The sequence below is a fragment of the Marmota flaviventris genome, chromosome 5 (assembly GCF_047511675.1).
Source record: "Marmota flaviventris isolate mMarFla1 chromosome 5, mMarFla1.hap1, whole genome shotgun sequence".
In the NCBI taxonomy this organism is placed as follows: domain Eukaryota; kingdom Metazoa; phylum Chordata; class Mammalia; order Rodentia; family Sciuridae; genus Marmota; species Marmota flaviventris.
Window position 1 is genome coordinate 13,848,378 of NC_092502.1, and position 19,346 is coordinate 13,867,723.

The following is a 19,346-nucleotide window of genomic DNA, read 5'->3' on the forward strand; positions in this document are numbered from 1 at the left end:
GTCAATGTCAACTCCACTGGATACTTTCTAAGTCACACAAGACCACTTAAAATACTGGAGAGGAGCCCTTCTAAAGAGGAGATTTTTTATTGCAAAGTTCCATCTGAGCAGTGCCTCTGTGAGCATTTCCATAAATCTACATTACCCTAGGTATTTGGGCATCCTCTGGGAGAGAGGAGCCTATCAGTAGAAAGTAATGGTTTTGGGTTTTTCAATTGCCCTAAGGATCTTGACAATACTATTAAGACCCATGAGCTCCCTGTCGAGAAGTTTAGGAGTGAAATTATTAATATGCCCAGACGTTATGTTGATTGTCGCGCTGTAGCAGAAAACACTCTTTCTGTTATTTGAGCGGCATTATCACTTTCCCAAGCAGAGAATTGCATCAAAAATTTAAACTGCTCTCATCCCAGCGCCTTTCAAGGTCTTATTGTAAAATAGGCTGGGCATAATTTGGATATTTCCCTACCTATGAAAGATAATATGTTTTTCAAAGACCAGACCGTTGTGGGGTGGTGGGGAGAAAAACCCCTCCCGGCAGAATTCTCTGCCATCAAGATGCCATTCTTCAGCTCTTTAACTAGGTTTTCCTGGAGGTGTATTTCATTTCTTTTTTTCTTTATTCTTTCTTTGAGATATTTGGGATTCTTTCCCTTGAACCCAGGAAGGGGACCAAAGCAGAGATGAAATATGATTTTGATTTCTGATGGAGCGTCTGGCAAGCAGAAGGGCGGGGTCGGACTCTGATCCACACCATTCATTAATAGCAAGAATGACTGAGCCATCTCGGTTAAATGGCAAGGACGGAATGAAGGTTCCTGGAGCATTTTCACTTCAAAGCTTAGCAGAATTATTTACTATCTGGGTGACCTTTTCCCCAAATCTCTCCTGGTACATGCCTTATAGGGCAAGGGAACAAAAGTTTCTCCATACTATATAAACAGAAGTCAGCTGAATGTCAGGCCTTGGGCTGCGTCTCCTTCGCGTCAAGTGACAGCGGATGTAATGGGAGGTATAGGGCGTGTTGCTGGGACTTTGTCAGAGCACTTCTTTGTCTTCAGAATACACACACATGGGGGCAAGTGATTACCCAAGAAAAACAAATATCTGAGCTGTTCCTGAAGCAGCCCAGGATTATGGGGCTCAAGTAATGTCAGAAAAGGCGCCCTTTGGATTTTGTTCATAATTGTTTATTAGTTTCTTTCAAAAGTTGTCTTTTTTTAAATATTCTTTTTTGTTTGTTTGTTTGTTTTTTAGGCAGACACAATATCTTTATTTTATTTTTATGTGGTGCTGAGGATCGAACCCAGTGCCTCACACAGGCCCGGTGAGCACGCTACCACTTGAGCCACATCCCCAGCCCCTCAAAGTTATCTTTTTTTTTTTTTTAATATGTAGTTGTCAATGAACCTTTATTTAATTAATTTATTTATACGTGGTGCTGAGAATCAAACCCAGTGCCTCACACATGCCAAGCAAGTGCTCTACCACGGAGCCACAACCCCAGCCCTTGGAGTTGTTTTTATCTTCAAATTAAAGTAGATCAGACCTCTCCCAGGGCTCGTGGTCCTTCTCATTATGGAGCACAGAACATGAGCCCAAGCATCCAGCAGCACAACAGGGAAAGATGAGAAGAAGCTTCTAGTCCCAACCTGAAGAGACCCAGGATGCAGACAACCCTGGAGAAATAAACTGAACCCAAGAATGAAAGGCTAACATGTTTTTTCATTTTGGTGGGAGGTGGGTGTCAGGGTTGAACTCAAGGGCACTCAACCACTGAGCCACACCACCAGACCTATTTTGTGTTTTATTTAGAGACAGGATCTCACTGAGCTGCTTATTGCCTCACTTTTGCTGAGGCTGGCTTTGATGATCTCCTGCCTCAGCCTCCCCCATGGATAGGATTACAGGTGTGCATCACCACACCTGGAAAAGCTAGCATTTTGTGAAGCTGATGGTTTTGTGGCAGGAAGAGGAATCAATGTCATTTGGACCCCTGGCTCCTTCTGTGCTGCAGTGGAAAAGTAGGTTTCTCCTTGGTCACGTTCACGGTACCATTTCCAGGGCTTCTCAGGTCCCTAAGCTATCCATTGCTTCAGTTTCCCCCAGAGGGCTTCTGGACTTATCGAGGATATTGAAGAGCTCTTCCACTGTAGGCCACTGTTTCCTCCTCCATAAAAGGATGGTTAACAACAGCTCTGACGTGGTGAAGAGAGCTAAATGAGATAGTACATTAAAGCACTCAGAAAATGCATTAGAGATAGGGAGCACTCAGGAAATGTCACTATTTATTTATTTTGGCCCAAAGATGCAAATTCTTTCTTGAGGTGGTGGATAAAAGGGTGACACAGAACCTGTGATTCCAAGCTGATTATTTTGCTGACTTGAAAAACTTTCTTTCTACCAGATGTTTTTAAGGTAAATGACACCACTTACATTAAGGGGTTCCTTTTCCACTAATGAGTTGCGGTAGCTCTGGGTTTTTAAGATAATCAGTGTGCATATTTTTTACACTTGCAGCTTAAACACATTGGAATAAAACCCTGGGATGGTGGACAACTTGAAGTGCCTTATGGTAGCTGCTCTCCTTTGATCCATTCTTTCATTACCTGTGAATATCAGCACAAGAAAGACCGAGGTTTTCTTTGCTGCTGCTGGTCCTGCCAAGCACGGCCCCCTTTTGCATGAAAAGCCTCTGGTCAAACCAGGGATTTTGAGTTTCTTTGGCTCCTTTATGAGCCTCGCAGGTTGCCTTACCACTGCAATCACCGTTGAGTGGCTTGCGACGTCCTGAGTCATTCATCACATTTAGATGGTTTAAGTCATGAATTAGCAATGTTTTTCTCAGGGCTTCTTGGGTTGCTGAAACATGCTAGTATTTATCACCTCACATGGGATCATTCTTAATCCCATAATGTAGAGAGGGAGTCATCTCTCATGTGCAATAATCAGATTTGGTAGAGAAAATAATTTCCATTTTTAACGCTGCCTATCTGACACTTTAATAGTGTGGTCTGGGAAGGTTTCCCGATAAGATGACATTTGATCAGAGACCTGAAGGATAAAGGCAGGGTGCCATTCCACTGTGAGAAAGAACAATGATTCAGGCACAGGAAACAGCAAAAACAAAGGCATTTAAAATCTAGCATGTGTGTCGGGATTGCTCAGAATATCAGCCTGAGTCTGTCTCTTCCACTGACCTTGAAGACTGGTTTTCAAAGAAAACACTGAAGTAAATAAGCAAGGCCCTGGATCCTCCCTGATCTCTGCCTAATTTGGGAACTATCCGAGCAGAATTTGGCTCCAGGTCCTTTGACTTGGTATAGCATTATCTTGGGGGATTCAGATAACCTAGTAGATCACTCCTTGGATGTCTGAGGTCTCAAATGTCATCTTGGAATTCAACTTCAGCTGCCTTATCCTCTCTCTTTTGCTTTCTTTCTTAGGTATATGTTGGGATCCAATTTAAAAAAAAAATCATCTTTCTGCAGCAGAAAGTAAGCATCATGAAGGCCAAGACACTATTTTCAAATCTGTGGTGTTGGAACATTTGGTAGGCAACGTACATGGTTGCTGGGTTAATTGGTTAGGTAATTAATTATACCTCGGCAAGTAGGGTAAGTATAAAGGAGCTGAAAGGATGTCCAAATTCCAACAGAAATGATCACGTTTCTGAGGGGCTGTGGCATGGTGTGGTTTAAGATAAACTTCCAGTGATTGAACTTGATCGAAGTTCAAGAAAGAAATTTTTGTGGGTGTCCTGGCCAACACAAGACTCTCTCTCACTCAAAACTGTAGCAATTTTTTCTCTTCCCGCAGCAACCCAAACATGACAACAAATGTTTCACAAGCAGAAATCCCCACGGAACTGAGGAGGGCAGAGGCCTCCCCAACTCCCCAAGTGGGAATGACACATTTCACTTCCAAACTCTGACTAACAGGATCTCCTGTGGCCCTTTCTGCCACCCGAAGAAACGTTCTCTTGCCATCACAAATCCGAGGCATTAGAAAATCTTTGCTGAAGGACTCTGACTCACCTAGGCAGGGTAAATCCTGATTCATCTGAGTAGTTGGTGCTACAAAAAAGCAATTGAACTGGTAAAGAAGAAAGTACAGTGTTGCTAAGGGACTGCAAATCAAAAACAAGATCAGTGGAATGCTGCCTCCTTCAGGAAGCCTTTTAAGATGGATCCGATGAAAACCAATGGCTTCCTTAAATCTCTCTGGCAGGTGTGAGATCCTCTACACATGGACACATCATACTGAATGACCCCAGTTGGTTATAGTCAGCCACCACAGCTCATTTTCATAAGCTTCTGGGACTCACTCATGGTTTATGATTGAACACAGTTTTTATTCTGTGGATTTCTCTTTGCACAGAGCCTAGGGAAGTCACATATATGACTACTTGATAATTTCTTTTTTTTTTTTTTTTGGCATTCTCCAAGAGAAATCGGAAGAGGCAACATTTCTCTAGAAAGATTCCTTTGGCCTTCTCTTCAATGAAATTCCTTGGACGAGAGCAGCGACACGTGACCTATGCTTTGGCAAGCCATTTAAAATCATTTATTTTTCATTCAGTCCTTCATCCATGTCTGCATTTGCTCGCATGTTCGCTTGGCAATTAATTATTGAGTACTGACCCTGGATTCAAGGGCTTTTAGTGGGACCAAGTCCCTGGTCTTCAGGAAGGTAAAGAAAGAACCATGTCCTATACCGACCTTTTATGTAAACCACAGATTGCATCTTAATTCTTTTATTTCTCCTTGTCCTTGATAACTATCAAAACACCTCACTTTCCCACATACATTTTTACTCACGCCTAGGTTCACATACAAAAATTGTGTAAGGGCCACTACGACATATAGCTCTGAAAATGTTCACATATGCATATCGTTAACTTATACACAAACTCTCTCCCTACCGTGAACCCCCATGTTATCTTCCAAGACAAAGCCACTATGCCAGATCTACCTATGTACATGTCCCAATGTACTGGGTTTTCTGCTAGAGGAGCATTTAAAGGATGCTCTGTGGCACACAGAGAAATTCACAAGAATGTTAATTATTACCTGTGGAGAGAAACTATAACATTTTGATTCATTTGTGTTTTCAACTGAATGTGGTATTTATCAACTGTCTTTTTATGTTTAATTCTAGATAATAGAGCAAGGCGAATTGGAGTCCTCAATTACGCACACGGAATACACATGTGATATGGCTTCTTTGTAAAGTTCAGACTCAGAATTTCCTCTGTGGATTCTGAATTGCTGAGGGGGGAATCTATGCTAGAGAGAAATGGGATCCATATGACCTTTGGCGCATTCTTTGCACACATAAAAATGAACAAGGCATCTGCTTTCAGGAAGCAGAAATGGAAGTGGATGATATGAAGGGGTTTTGCCACCTGGTCCAGTCCCTGTCTCTCTATAGCCTCTGGTACTCTGAGCATCATCATATGAGTCCATGGACAATGCATATCCCCATCATTTCGATATTTTTATAATTCAACCACACCCAGCCTGACCCAAAGAAGAAGCCATAATAGAATTGAGAAAAGCAGGCAAACACACCTTATACTTCTTTTTACAGAAGAGTTAACTGAGAGATAATGTAAGGACCGTTTCATTAGGGAATGAAAAAATAAATGACTTATGAAATTAACCAGAAGCAGCACTTGACAAAAGAGAGTATCATACCAGAAACACACATTTTACTTTTGACAGACAGGAAAGCTAATCAAGATACCATGATGAAATTCTCACAAACTCCTGGTGGGGGTGCAAAATGATAATGGCCACTCTGGAAAAGAGTTTTCTGTGATGTTACACTTACCATACCACCTCATAATCACAACCCTAGGCATTTACCTTAGAGAAATGGAAACCTAAGTTCACTCAAAAACCTGCACATGAAAATTTATAACTGTTCTGTTCACAGAACAGTTCTAAAAAGTAAAAACCACCAGATGTCCTATCACAAGTGAAAGAATAAACAGTCATCCTCAACAAGATAGAAGACAGAGCAGCAATACAAGGAACCACTGGAGTTATTGTTATTCTTAGTGCTGTGGGTGGAACCCAGGGGTGCTCCAAGACTCCAGCTCTTTTTAAATTTTGAGATAGGGTCTTGCCAAGTTTCCCAGGCTGACCTTGAACTTGTGATTTTCCTGCCTCAGACTCCCAAGCACTGATATTAAAGTCATGCACCACTGTGCCTGGCTCCACTAATTAACGATGCAGAGTACACTTGAAATTTGGTAAGACAATAACTTTTAAATGCTCTCACCATAAAACCATGATACCTCTGTGAGTGATGGATATGTTAATTAGCTTGATTAAACCATTTTACAATCTATTCATATATCAAAAGATCATGGTATATGCCATATATATATACACACACATATATATACATACACACACACACACACACACACACACACACATATATATATATATATATATATATAATTTTATTTGTTAATTTAAAAGATTACTGATTTTTAAAAAAGGAATGAACTATTGATACACATAACCATTTGGGTAAAATCAAAGGCACAGGCCAAATAAAGTAAGTCAGTTTCCAAAGGTTGTATACTGAATAATTCCATTTATATGACTTTTTTTTTTTTTTTGATACCTTGCCTGTAACTCAGGGGTGCTCTTCCACTGAGCTACACTCCCAGCCCTTTTCATCTATTTATTTATTTCAGACAGGGTCTTTCTAAGTTTCCCAGGTAGGCCTTGAATTTGCAATCCTCCTGCCTCAGCTTCCCAAGTAGCTGGAATTACAGGTTTGTGCCATGGCGCCAGGCTTATATGACATTCTTAAAAAGATAAAACTGTAGTCACAGATCAGTGACTGCAAGAGGTTGGGATTAAGGAAGTGTGTGACTTCACAAGAATAACACAGAGGCGGTTTTAAGTTGATAAAGCTGTTCTGGGTTCCTACAAGCTGGCGTGGTTACAGAAATCTACACATGTTAAAATTCATAGAATTGCACAGAGTAAAACCCATCTCACTCTGGGTCAATTTAAAAAAATATAGCAAAGCAATCAAAATTAAAACCAGGATGAATGCAGCACGACAGAGTGCTTTGGGTCTATGGGAGTAAGACTCCCTTCAAGAAGGAGCCAGGCCAAGCAGAGAACCCGAGGCTGTTCTTTGACAAACCCAGGGACAAATCCACCCCCAAACTCAAGAATCTAATATATTGTCACCTCCTTAAAAATACACACACACAGACACACACATACACACACACACACTTTAAAAAACTAAATAGGAATGAAGGAATCAACATCTGTGTAAAAGTTCTATTGGCATATCACGAATCATTTTTGTTTTTCAAGCCATTTGAATATTGTTTGCTAAAGCTCTTATGTCTGTTGCAAGCTGTTTAAGGAACTGTACCATGTGGAAGGGAGAAAGAATGTCTTGGCTGTGCAAAAGTTGTCTGCATCATAATACTCAGCACAGTCCATAACCTTGTGGAAACATTAACAGGCCTCCATTATTCATCACAATAAGATTATTAGTTGATGGGAAACAAATTACAGAGCTCTGCAACCTGCTCTACTTCCTGGCTGCGGACTAGGCAATTTTTCAGGAAGGGAAATTGCTACCCAGGAGGAGAAACTTCTGTCTTAGGAAATGTTCAACAGAAGAAAGGATTGATTCTGGGAACAAAAAAGGACAAAAATGATAAAAGAAGGCAAAAAAGTTTAAAAATTATTTAGGGGGAAAAAAACAAGCACGCTGACAGTTCAGCAACATAGCTGGTGATATACAGAACTTAAGTTGAGAGAAATGGAGAAAATCATCCCTGTTTTGTTGGACATGATGGTGTTTCTTTGCATGCCACCATGAATGTACTGGGAAAATGCCTTTAGGAACTTACAGAATACTGAATGGAGGGCTGGCCATTTACATAGACATCTAACCGCCTGGACTATCCCAGTCTCTATACCTCCAATGCCAGAAATTAGCAAATGTTTTCTTAATTCTCAGATCCTCCTGGAATATTTCCTTGACCACTATCTTCCTCTGCAGGTGCAACTGACCTCTCTCCTTTGTAGCCACCTGGAACTTCCTGGAACCATGTACAGATGCTATAACATGCCCCCCCCCCCCCATCACTCTTATTCTTTGCTGTCCTTATTCTCCAGCATGAGGGACTGAGCCCCAAGTACGGAGTCTGATCCATGATTAGTGGGGATGGGCAACAACTGCCCCTTGGATCAGTTTCCAATAGCAACGGCTTAACCTGGGGAAATGGGTGTGGTGTAATTAGCATAGCTGTCTGCACACCTCCAGCACCTGTGACCCACATCGGTCCTGTCGGTCAGAGCCCAGGGAGCTCCTAAATGATGGGGCTGGGGACGCACAGAAAACAGAGGGATGTCCAGAAAATTGACACCACCTGAGCTCATAACAGGGACTTTGGCTTATGAGAGCTTGTCCCCAAGAGGGGACAAGAGCAGAGTGGGAAGTGTAAGAATTGTAACAAGGCGGCCACAGGCACTGACAAATGAACATCACAGGATGCTCAGCCACCAACGCTCTTCCTCACCCCTGCTCTCCTCCGCTGGGGGCGGGGGACAGTCTACGCTTTACTTCCTCCTGCCTTTCTGGGGAGCCCCTTTCCCGGCTCTGGCGGTGGGTGTTTAGGTGTTCTGACCTTTCCCACTCGAAAATGACACAATTAAAGTGCCATCTTCTGTTTTGCTTTCCATCCCTTCTTCTTGCCTTTTAGGAGAAGTCAATAAAAGCCATCACTTTGCCTACCTGGAAGATTCAAGGGCAGTGCCGCCCGAGCCACGGTCCCGCAGACCAATATTAAGCTAAGCCTCTTCAGTCGCAATGGTCCCTGCTGGCTGTGACTCCGAGTGCACAAGTGCCAGGCCCTGCAAAGCTACAGCTTCACGGGCTGGAGCCGTTTCCCTCTCCGTGGAGACCCGAGTCCTGACTCCTGGGCAAGGAGAGTCTGTCTGGTGGAGGCTGGGAAGCTGGGTCGATGTGGCAAGCCTGGAGTCAGACAGGCAGGTGCTATCTTGGTGGCCCCTCTGGGAACCAGGCTGCCAGTCTGGTTGATACCCAGAGGCTCTCCACGGGTCTCACGGCTCCAGCCAAACTCCCTCGTCCCAGTTTCTTCCTCGGAAGCTGCCCTTTCTCTGTGTTACATCAGTGGCCGCCTTGTCATTGGAACTTGTTTTCCACGGGGAACAGCCCTTTTCAAGTCCTTGCTTTTAAAGGTGACGACAAATGTGGCAGGTCTACACTCCCAACGGGTTACTTTTTGGTCCTAAAATGAGGTATGATTTGAAGCCAACCCAATTTTAAAGAAAATTGTAATCTTTCCCTTTCTAGCGGGAAAGAGAGAGGGGACTGGTTTTCTGAGTTAAGTGTGATTGTTCCACCCCATTTCTACCCCTGTTTCTCCCATAGGTTAGGAGTAAAGCAATTAATGTTGTAGGGTGCTGGGGATGCAAAACATTTGGAGGTTAATAGTAAGATCTGATGTAATATGATGTGAGCAGATTTTATTCTTTTGGAAAACAGCTTTTCTCAGTCTAACCAAAGAGGTCCTGGCAAATAATGTGTTCTAGGGGAGTTTGTCTCAGGCTAACCTGGTTTCTAGAATTAGTTGGATAATTCTGGATGAAGTGGGCTTTCTAGAAGGTGTTATGCCTGTATCTTTGGGATATCTACATGTTATAGTCTCTTAGCACTTCATGTCACATTTATTTTTTGCATTTATTAACAATATGATGATAATAATTTCAATAACAAGACCTAACATTTTTAGAGTACTTTCTACCTGCTGAATTCTGTTAAGAATTTTATATAAACTGAGCTAGGTAGTTGATGCCTGTGTTCCCTTAGGCTGAGGCAAGAGGATTGTAACTTGAAGTCCAGCCTGGGCAACTTAGTGAGATTTTGTCTCAAAATAAAAAAAATAAAAAGGGCTGGGTTGTAGCTCAGTGATAGATTGCTTGCCTAACATGCACAATGTCCTGGGTTCAATCACCAGTACTGCAATAAATAAAATAATAAAAATAAGTAAGATAGAGAACTTTAATTTATCATCACAATGACCCTATTAGGAAGGGGAGGCATCCATTATACAGATGGAGAGACTGAGGTTAAAAGAGGTTAGGTAAATTGTGCAGTCAGATAACTGGGAAGCCAGAGTCAATCTGGGCCACATGGTGCTCCAGCTCTTGCTATTCGTTGGACGTCCTGGGTCACAGGCCGGCCCATCTTTTATCATACATTATTCGTAAATGAGGTGGTTCAAATGAGTGAATTTTCCACCGAAGTTCACTGCCTGCAAGCACTTGATATTTTTATTTTAACTACGCTGTGTGGATATATTAATTTGAAATTGGAAGCTAAATTTGGCTGCATTTTTAAAGAGGGCATAATGAGTGTAATTCAACATTTAATTGATGACTGAAAACTTATTAAGGAGCAAACGGTAATTGTACTATTCAGACATATAGCTGTGTATCCCCTTTTCATTTATTGTGCCTTTTTCCTTGAGGTTAGGCTGTCAATCTTGGGCTGCTCCTGGACCAACTATCCTGAGCCATTGCACACCACTCTCCTGAGAATCTCTTAAATTCTCATTTAAATTTGGCGAACTTAAGAGGGAATGTTTAAAATTAATCTCTTAGCTTGGGGTTATGAGTTATAGTCCAGAAAACCAGAGTTGTCTAGGGCCTGTTTAAAACACTTGCTGGATTCTGAATAACATGTCAATAAACTCCTTGGTGCAGGTGACCTTGTCTCCCAGCTAGAATATAAACCTAGAAGGACCATATCACTTTATATTTGGGAAACAGATACTTTCCGGTGCTTAGGCCAGGGATACCCTTCCTTGGAGTTTCAGTTTTGTTCTTTTTAATCCAATGTGGAGATTGCTGTGAGAGATGGGTACAACAAAGGGTCCATGGTTTGACCTTGGCATTTGGCAAACTGTGGTCCATGGATCATATTCAGCTCCTGGGATAAGAATGTTTATAGAGTTTTGAAGGTTTATAAAAAGGAAGAATATGGAGAGACCACATTTGGCCCTCAGAGAGAAATCTAAAATATTAACTATCTGGACCTTTACAGTAAAGACTTTTCTGACCTTTGACCTAGTGGATGGTGGAAGGCTTCCTGGAGGAAGAGGTATATGAGTCATCTCATTATGAATTCATCAGGGTCTAGCTCCGTTCTGCACATGTGTACATGTATACTATACGTACATAATTTTTTTTTGAATAAATGAATGAGGAAGCAAACAGACATAATTGGTAAGTAAGTAAGTGTTGCTCACAGACTAGGGTTCTGGCTCATTCCACTGCATTGACACCTGGAATAAATATATGCATTCTCTAAGTCAGACACATTCACTGTAGCTCATTGGAGAAACAATGGGGCAAGAACAATCTCCCCTAACACAAGGGAATAGCCACATTTCCCGTCTCAGGTTTCACATTAGATCCACTCACAATCAATCTGTACAGGATCGAGACATGCAAATATAGAATTATAGCAAGAGGCGTGCAGCTCTGCGCCCAACAAATGCCCCCCCCCCCCAGAAGTCAGCCTTCGTCCCTGCCCCCCACCTGCAGTCAGTCTCCACGCACAACTGTTCACCTAAGTAGCTCAACGTGGACCGGCAGAAAGATCAGCACACATGTTTCTTCTCCGGTGTTTTATATCTCACTGACTATTTGGGCTTTATTGAAACAGACATTTTCACACTGCTATCTTTAGAACGCAGTTTAGTTTGAGCTCAGAACACTGGAGCTGATGCCTTACCCATAAAAGTGAGGAGATGCAGATTTCATCTCGGCAACAGCAAAAGTAGCCCTAGTTTCAAAACAGCTATTAATCTGCGATAAGAAGAATAGCAGAAGGGCTCAAGATCTTCCTTCCAACCACTGTCCAAACCTAAGTTAAATAATCCAGCTATTTCTGAAGCAATTAGCGGTATATATTATTTCCCAACACTCGTGAACAGAATCATGTTGAAAACCAGTGCTCTTGACACGTTTCTCTATAAAATCAATTACTTTTAAAGACAAGAAGCTCATTCTCTATCCCAGGAACATATGAGACACCACCTGCCTGCTCCAGGAGATGCCTCATGGTTGTTTTTTTTTAAATGGGCTTATGGGATTGTGTGTGAAAAGATCTCCCTTCTGGTACTATCTGCACATTTATGCAATAAGGAATTTCAAACATATTCCAATATGTCTATGGCCTTTATATGGCCCAATTTTCAAACATTCTGAGTCCACACCAATAGGGAAGTGTCATCTTCGGTTAGGAATTAGGCTTTCCAAACCTGATATGATCTTAATTATTAGAAGTGCATTCTCACCCAAGTTCAATGTCTGACATCATAATAAAGTACAGTAGCTCTATTGCAGATGAGAAAAAAGCTGATTCAGGGAGATACTGTATATATCTGTTTGCATAGCAGGAAACAGGCCTGAATTTATTTTCCTAGAGATGTTTCATGGATAACATTTTCATTTTCATCAAAGGCAAGCAATTTAAAGTTCCTCTTGCTGTTGACAGTCTCCAGAGCAGGGCACCTGGGATGATTACAAATGGCATGGCTTTTCAAGGCACAGGCCATGTTACTGTATTTCCACAGTATATTGCATAAGGCATGGTCAGAATGGTGTTGCACCACTTTGGAATCTACTGCTTTTTGTAGTAATCAAAGGCAAATGAGTCCCTCCAGTTAAAGTGGACATTAACGAAGTTTCCAGCCTTACATAATTGTATGGCATGCACACGTGTTTTCAGGGGGTGTCGGAGGTTGGGTATTTTCTATTAGAGCAAAAACAGGAACTTTTTTGGGTCATTTTAAATGTCATTTAATGAATTTCTGATTTGGTTCAATTTTTGACACCTTGTAAAGAAATCATGCTTTCTTTCAAAAACCACCAAAATATATCTCTTTTTTTTCCCCTCTAGGAATGATCTATTCATTGTCAGAAATTGGCTAAGCAGGGAAAAGAATTTTCAAAAAGCTCAGTTAATTCAAACGAAATCATAAGTCAATTGTCAACAGGCACTAAAAATCAGTAGTTTCAGAGGAAGCCTGGAAGCCATGCCAAAAACATTTTAAAAATTCCATTTATTTTGATTTTCCATTCATTCTTCATATATGGTCACTAACTTATTTGTTCCTACAACAAATTGAAACGTTTGCATCTAAATATCCATGAGCACCCCTGAGCAAAGCTAATTGTGAAGAAGTCTGTATTTGTGTGGATATGTCTCAGGCCATGTCAAGTCTGTCTTTTAAACCTCTGAAAAAGCCCCTTCTATCTGAGATAAGCCAAACCCAATTGATCTTTTTATGTCTCTGGTTTTCACTGGAAGAAAGTAAAAATCGCCATTTCCCTAGAGCACAGTAAAGAGATCTGAGCATGCCTCTTCTTTAAGCAATAACCATTAATATGGGTTCTGCTGTACCAGACATCTGTAATGCTCTGAGCTGTGTTTTCTGGTGAGATAACAGCGTCGTCTTGAGAACTGAGCATGAAGAGGACAGAAGGCAGAGGGACAGAGCTGGACTGTTCACTTGTGCTTCTCTCTGAGGGACAACACTGTTATCTTGCATGAAAACCTAGCCCTGAGCCAGAAAGAAAAGTTTCATAAATCTTCCCCTACCAGTTTTATCACCCTTCATTCTTGCTTGTGGCCCATGACCTTGACTTGAATTCCCTCTCCCATGCAAAAATTCAAGAGGATCTGAAGTGAGGTCATTGAAGAACAGACTCTTTCGGGTCTAGACAACAACTTCTTTGACAACCCATTCTATGGTCCATCTTTCTTGAAAACGATAACTTCAATAGACATTTGTTGAACAAGTCTTCTGTGCCTGGGCCTGAGCCTGTTCTAAGACTACAGCAGCATCTAAGATGTAGCTCTCCATCCTTGAGGAGCATGTAATCTCGTAGGAGAGACAGAAAATCAACAGGACTGCATAAGTGGGAGAAAGGGGTGTGTTCAGGGTGTTCTAGAAGTATCTTCTCAGGAGGATACCATTTTTGAAAATTCATGTCTTTTTCATAGATTCTGAATTGTCAAGATGAGCAGTTTCACTGGCAAGCAAGGAAGGCTCCGGCACCCTCCAAGAGGCATTTCTCAAATGCTCTTAGAAACATCTAAGAACGACCCTGCTCTTCTTCACACATTCTTCCAACAAATATTTTGGTGTCTCCTGTGCCGGGGGATGACACCAGCATACTGCTCCACTTTCAGTAATCACCAAATAATTAAATGTGTTGCGCTTCCCACTGGATGAAATGTGGGGAACATGAAGACTCTAGCTGTCTGCTTCAAAATCTCTTTCCCACAGCTCTATCATGGTGCCTGGGATTACATTAGGAATGCCCTTCAGGGACCCAGAGGAAATGAATATCTTCAAATTTGAGAAAGCTTCATGTTATGTGATTAATTTAATTATCATCCAGTTTTCCATCAAAACTCAGAAACCTGAGGGACAGGGAGGTGGAACTGGTAGGTTGTGATGTTGGAGAAGGAGATGGGAACCAAGGCATCTGGGGGGCTCCTAGAGAGGGTCAGGAAATGCTACCCGGAGAGATGAGAAATGACAAATGCAACTTTCCATCCTTGTCATGAGATTCTTACTCTACCCTCCACTATCCCAGATGATGAGGAGGAGGGGGACAATGACTTGTGGTGAATCAATTTTCCTTTCTGTTAAATGAGATAAACCATATTGTTCCACCTTCTGGATATCTTGAACATATTGGGGAAATGTTGGTGATATCCCTTTCCGAAAAAAAAGAAACGGGTCTATCCTCAGGTCCACCTTTGTAAGCATTGGTATTTGTAATTCAGAATGCCAGGCAATTGGCTAAGGCTGAGTCCAACAGGCTAGGGGCGCCTCAGTGTGATGTAGCAGGTGCCCAGGAGACAGGCCAGCGACGCAGACCAAGCACTGAGTCCTGCACTTCTCAGAAAGCCAAGGTCGGCATTCTGATTTTGTTTTGACTGACACTAACTTCACTTTGGCTAATGAATCCCTTCACTGGTATTTCTGTTCAAGTCAGAGTAGCCTTCCTAGGGATTTAAATAAAGTAATAAAAACACCCCCCAAACTAGGTTCCAACATTGTTTGCTTTCTTCCATTGCAAACCATTTGCTCAAGGAGGCTCCCTGTCCTCTGCCCTACATGCAATACACACGAGGAAGCCTTCTGTATGGATTGGCATAAAAATAAGGATTGATTTATGCACTTAGGGCCACCGAGGGAGTGACATAAACCCAGCTGGTGTCCACGCATCCAGGAGACTACATTAGCACAACTGCATTACCTGGGAGATGTGCAAAATCACATGTGGCTGACATCTCCCCCCACTCAGCAATGAAGATGCTCACAGCCACTACTCATTCCACACTGCCTGAGAAATAATGCAATGCTCAAGCAAGGGGCTCCTCACATTGCAACACGAATTTGGAATTATAAAACACTGGGAAGACATGGAGAGTGGCAGAGAGATTTTCAACCTTAGAACAAGGAACTCAGCCCAAGAGAAGGGGCGGATGTTTAATCATAAGCCACAAGACATCTGCAGAGAAATCAAAACAAAAATCAAAGCACATTTAAAAACACTTAGGAATCCTCTCCACTCTTTCACACAACACAAGTTTATATGTGTTTCAAAGAGACACAAACTTAAACTTGTGAGGAGACACAATTCAAACCTTAAGCTGTTAATATCAAGTTTTGTATTGTTTTTAATTTAGCTTTTTGAGAAAACTGTAGATTCACAAGCAATTGTTGGATATAATGCAGAGAGAAGACAAAGTGCCCCCAATGGTGACAGAGATGACATTCTTTGTCATCTTTTTTTCTGGGGGGGGGGATGGCTACCAGGGATTGAACTCGGGGGCACTCAACCACTGAGCTACATCCCCAGACATATTTTGTATTTTATTTAGAGACAGGGTCTCACTGAGTTGCTTAGCACAACTTTTGCTGAGGATGGCTTTGAACTTGTGATCCTCCTGGCTTAGCCTCTTGAGGTCTGGGATTACAGGCGTGAGCCACTGTGCCCAGCTCCATATTATCAGACTATTTACAATAGCACAATGAATATACTGACATTGACACAGTCAGGATACAGAACATTCTCACCACCAAGAAAGTCCTTCACATTATTTCTTTTTTAATCACATTATATATCTCCCATCTTCCTTTTTTAAAAAATGAGGTGAAATTTACTTATGCAAACCTTAAGCATGTAATTTGAAAGTTTTGATAAATATATATACTCATGGAGCTATCACTCCAATAAGTTCCCTGGTCCTCCTTTCCTGGCAATCCCTGCCTCCCTACAGGCCATACACTTTTGATCTAGCAGCATAAAATGGTGCTACATGTTTTGAACTTTTATAAGTGAAATGACAGGAAAGGACCATTTTGTGTTCAACTTCTTTGTTTCACCATAGAATCTGTGAGGTTGATCTATGTCCTTGAGTTCTCAGTAGCCCATCCCTTTGTAGAGCTGAATAGTATCAGAGTTTATTAATCTATTCATTTATGGATAGACATTTAGTTTGCTTCCAATTTGAAGTTATTGAAAATCAAAGCTGCCATTAACATTTAAGCATAAACCTACACTTGGACATATATCTTTATTTCTTTTGAGTCAATCCTAAGGGAAGGGGTTTCTGGGGATATGTTTAACTGCATGAGAAAATGCCAAACAGTTTTCTGATTGGAAAACTGTTTGGCATCTTCTTATTCAGTTAAACACCACTCCCATCACGACTGTACGTGAGGTGTTTTGGATCGCTGCCAATATTCGATGTTCAGTCTTTTTAATTTCAGCCATTCTGGTGGTTGTGAGATGGTCCCCAAGCATTTTATTCCTTTCCTCCTATAGGCATGGTGGAAAGTGGTTTTGGAGGCACAGTTTGTAAGCCCACATGGATTACATTTGGAGTTAGATCTCTGTTGAAGCCCCGGGTTTTGCATCTAGCTGGCGACACTGGGCAGGACCTGCCATCTCCAACTCTAAGAATGTTTCTGATGCAGGTGGTCCTCTGACTATGCTGTGATAAATGGTGCTGGGGAATAAGCTGCATACGTTTTTGATATATCCATTTTGGTGAGTCCCTTTGCTTCTGATGAATACTTTCTTCATGCTTTAGTCACCCTGAGTTGAAATAAGTATTAACCTATGTCATGAACTCTAAATATGGGACCATTTTTAAGCGATTGCCAGGAGAGTGAAAAATTGGCTGGCAGGTCAGACCAAGCCAGTTGGCCATTCTTGCCTACTCTGCATGCTCCTGTCGAGAAAAACAACGTTTGGCCCATCAATGGGCATCCTACCGCCTTGTCTGTGTGGCTCCTGGCAAGCACCCATGGACAGAAATGGATCAGAGCTGGTCCCCACGACACTGGCACAGGAATCACCAAGAGTGCCTCGCCTGTCATCTGTGTTCAGCTAACTGGGCCTGAGAGCCAAGAACTGTCCTGATTCTGCACACTTGTAAGGAGTAGGTATGAAGACAAATACATGACTAATGTTTTGAGGTGGGGAGATATCACAGCCAGATTCCTGAGATAAAAGGAAGCATCCTCTATTCCATATGGTGCAGGTAGGAGATAGGACAGACATAAGGAGACCCAGGACCTGGACATTCTTTGTCAGCACTCATGATTGCTCACATGTAAGAATGCATGGGCATGACTGTAAAGGTTAAGGGCAACTTTCATGTTTTTTTAAATATGATTTTTTAAAATTTGTTCTAATTAGTTAGTTATACATGACAGTAGAATGCATGTGAAGAGAGACCCTATAGGTTAGAAGAAAATCTTGACCTCGTGTTTGTTTATTTTTGTTTCTGGCTTCTTTCTGTGTTACAGTGATACCTGGTCTCACTATGTAGATAATCATACACCCTGAGAAAGTTTGTTAGAAAGATGGTAGCCATAAAGCAGAGTTGTGGGTGGAGGTAGCTCAGTTTGGTTTAAAGTCACCTGAACTGCTTTTGAGATTATATAGGTAATTTAAATTATGTATTCATGAATTAATCCCATTTCTATTCAGATGCAAACAACGCTGTTGGCAAGGAGGTAGCTGGCAGATCAGGGGTGTCCTGTAATTATGAACTAAAGCCTGAGCACATTTCATACCCTTTTCACATGGCTTTGGGCAGCATATGAGAGACAGGGACCCTGGGGAGGGATATGCATCAGAAATGTCTTCAACCTAACAACAGGTTTTCAAGTTTAGGTTTTGGACCTGTAAGACATTGTACTGTCTCCTTGTCCTTTCTGTGTTCCAGAGACATAGCAGGAATACAAATCGGGATCTAAAAGGGGCAATAACAAGTAAGAAAAATGCTGATAGTCTCAGGGAGTGAGAACTTTGGCTGAGCAAGGCTGAGTGGGAGCTTTGCAGAGGAGGGTGAAGTGGGCTGGCTACTGGAGGACCAGATAGAGCCCGCCAGGTAATCTGGGAGGCAAGAGTATCCTGGCTGTGGAGAGAGATGAGTGATGAGAAGTGGAGGCAGGTCTGCAGTTGTGTACAGGCATTATAAGAGGGAAGTGAGATTGGAGTGGTGGACAGGGAGACCGTGAGGGCTGCCCATGGGCTTGTTGCCTCCTTGGGGACGGGATGCATGCTGTTAGTCCTCATGTTTTAGCATCTGGCACAGAGTCAGGCAGAGAAAGAACATGGCTGGGCTGGGTTTCCTGAGACAGTGGTGTTTAGGATGGACGGGAGGAGGGAGAAGCTGCAGCTAGAGAGGCCTATTTGGAGGACCCAGAGACTGTGGTGGATCCAAGCTAGGATGGCAGAGTGGACTTCAGAAGCCAGGGCCACAGTCAAGAGATACTAAAGAAAGGGTGTGAGGAAATTGGAGGTCAACTGGCCAAGGTCATGAGAAAAGAAAAAGAACAAAGATGATTGCAGTTTCCAGAGGGAGGCATGTTCTAGAAGAATCTAAAAGACCATTTTGCAATTCTTCCTTTCCTTCTTCCCTCTGCAGACAGCTCCCACTTCATGACTTATTTCCTATTCAATATTTCAAGATTTCCTTCCTGCGCAGCTGTCCCTGTCCACAAGGCTCTTGGGACTCTCCTGAAGAAATCAGACAGATGTGAGCATCCATCCTGGGTCTGCTACTCACACTCTCTGATACCTGAGGAGAGCCCTTTAATCCTCTCAGTCTTCAGTCCTTCATTTGTAAAGTAGGAATTATGCTACTGTGTCTCCCGGTTGTCTACGTGAAGGTTGCACAAAGTCAAGTGACCATAGCACAATAGCTTGATCATAGTAAGT

The 19,346-nt window shown here is 42.2% G+C and overlaps 1 protein-coding gene across 6 annotated transcripts in view; it reads right to left on the reverse strand.

The window, feature by feature from the left end:
- Tenm2 (teneurin transmembrane protein 2) overlaps positions 1-19,346 on the reverse strand; it is an 892,009-nt gene that overhangs the window by 276,921 nt on the left and 595,742 nt on the right. For 4 of the 6 annotated variants that reach the window (XM_071612002.1, XM_071612001.1, XM_071612000.1 and 1 more), the window contains one exon: positions 13,702-13,709. The exons of the other annotated variants lie outside the window; for them this stretch is intronic. In XM_071612002.1, the coding sequence (XP_071468103.1) occupies positions 13,702-13,709 (8 nt within the window). The remainder of the gene's footprint in view (positions 1-13,701; positions 13,710-19,346) is intronic. 6 annotated transcript variants of the gene reach the window in all.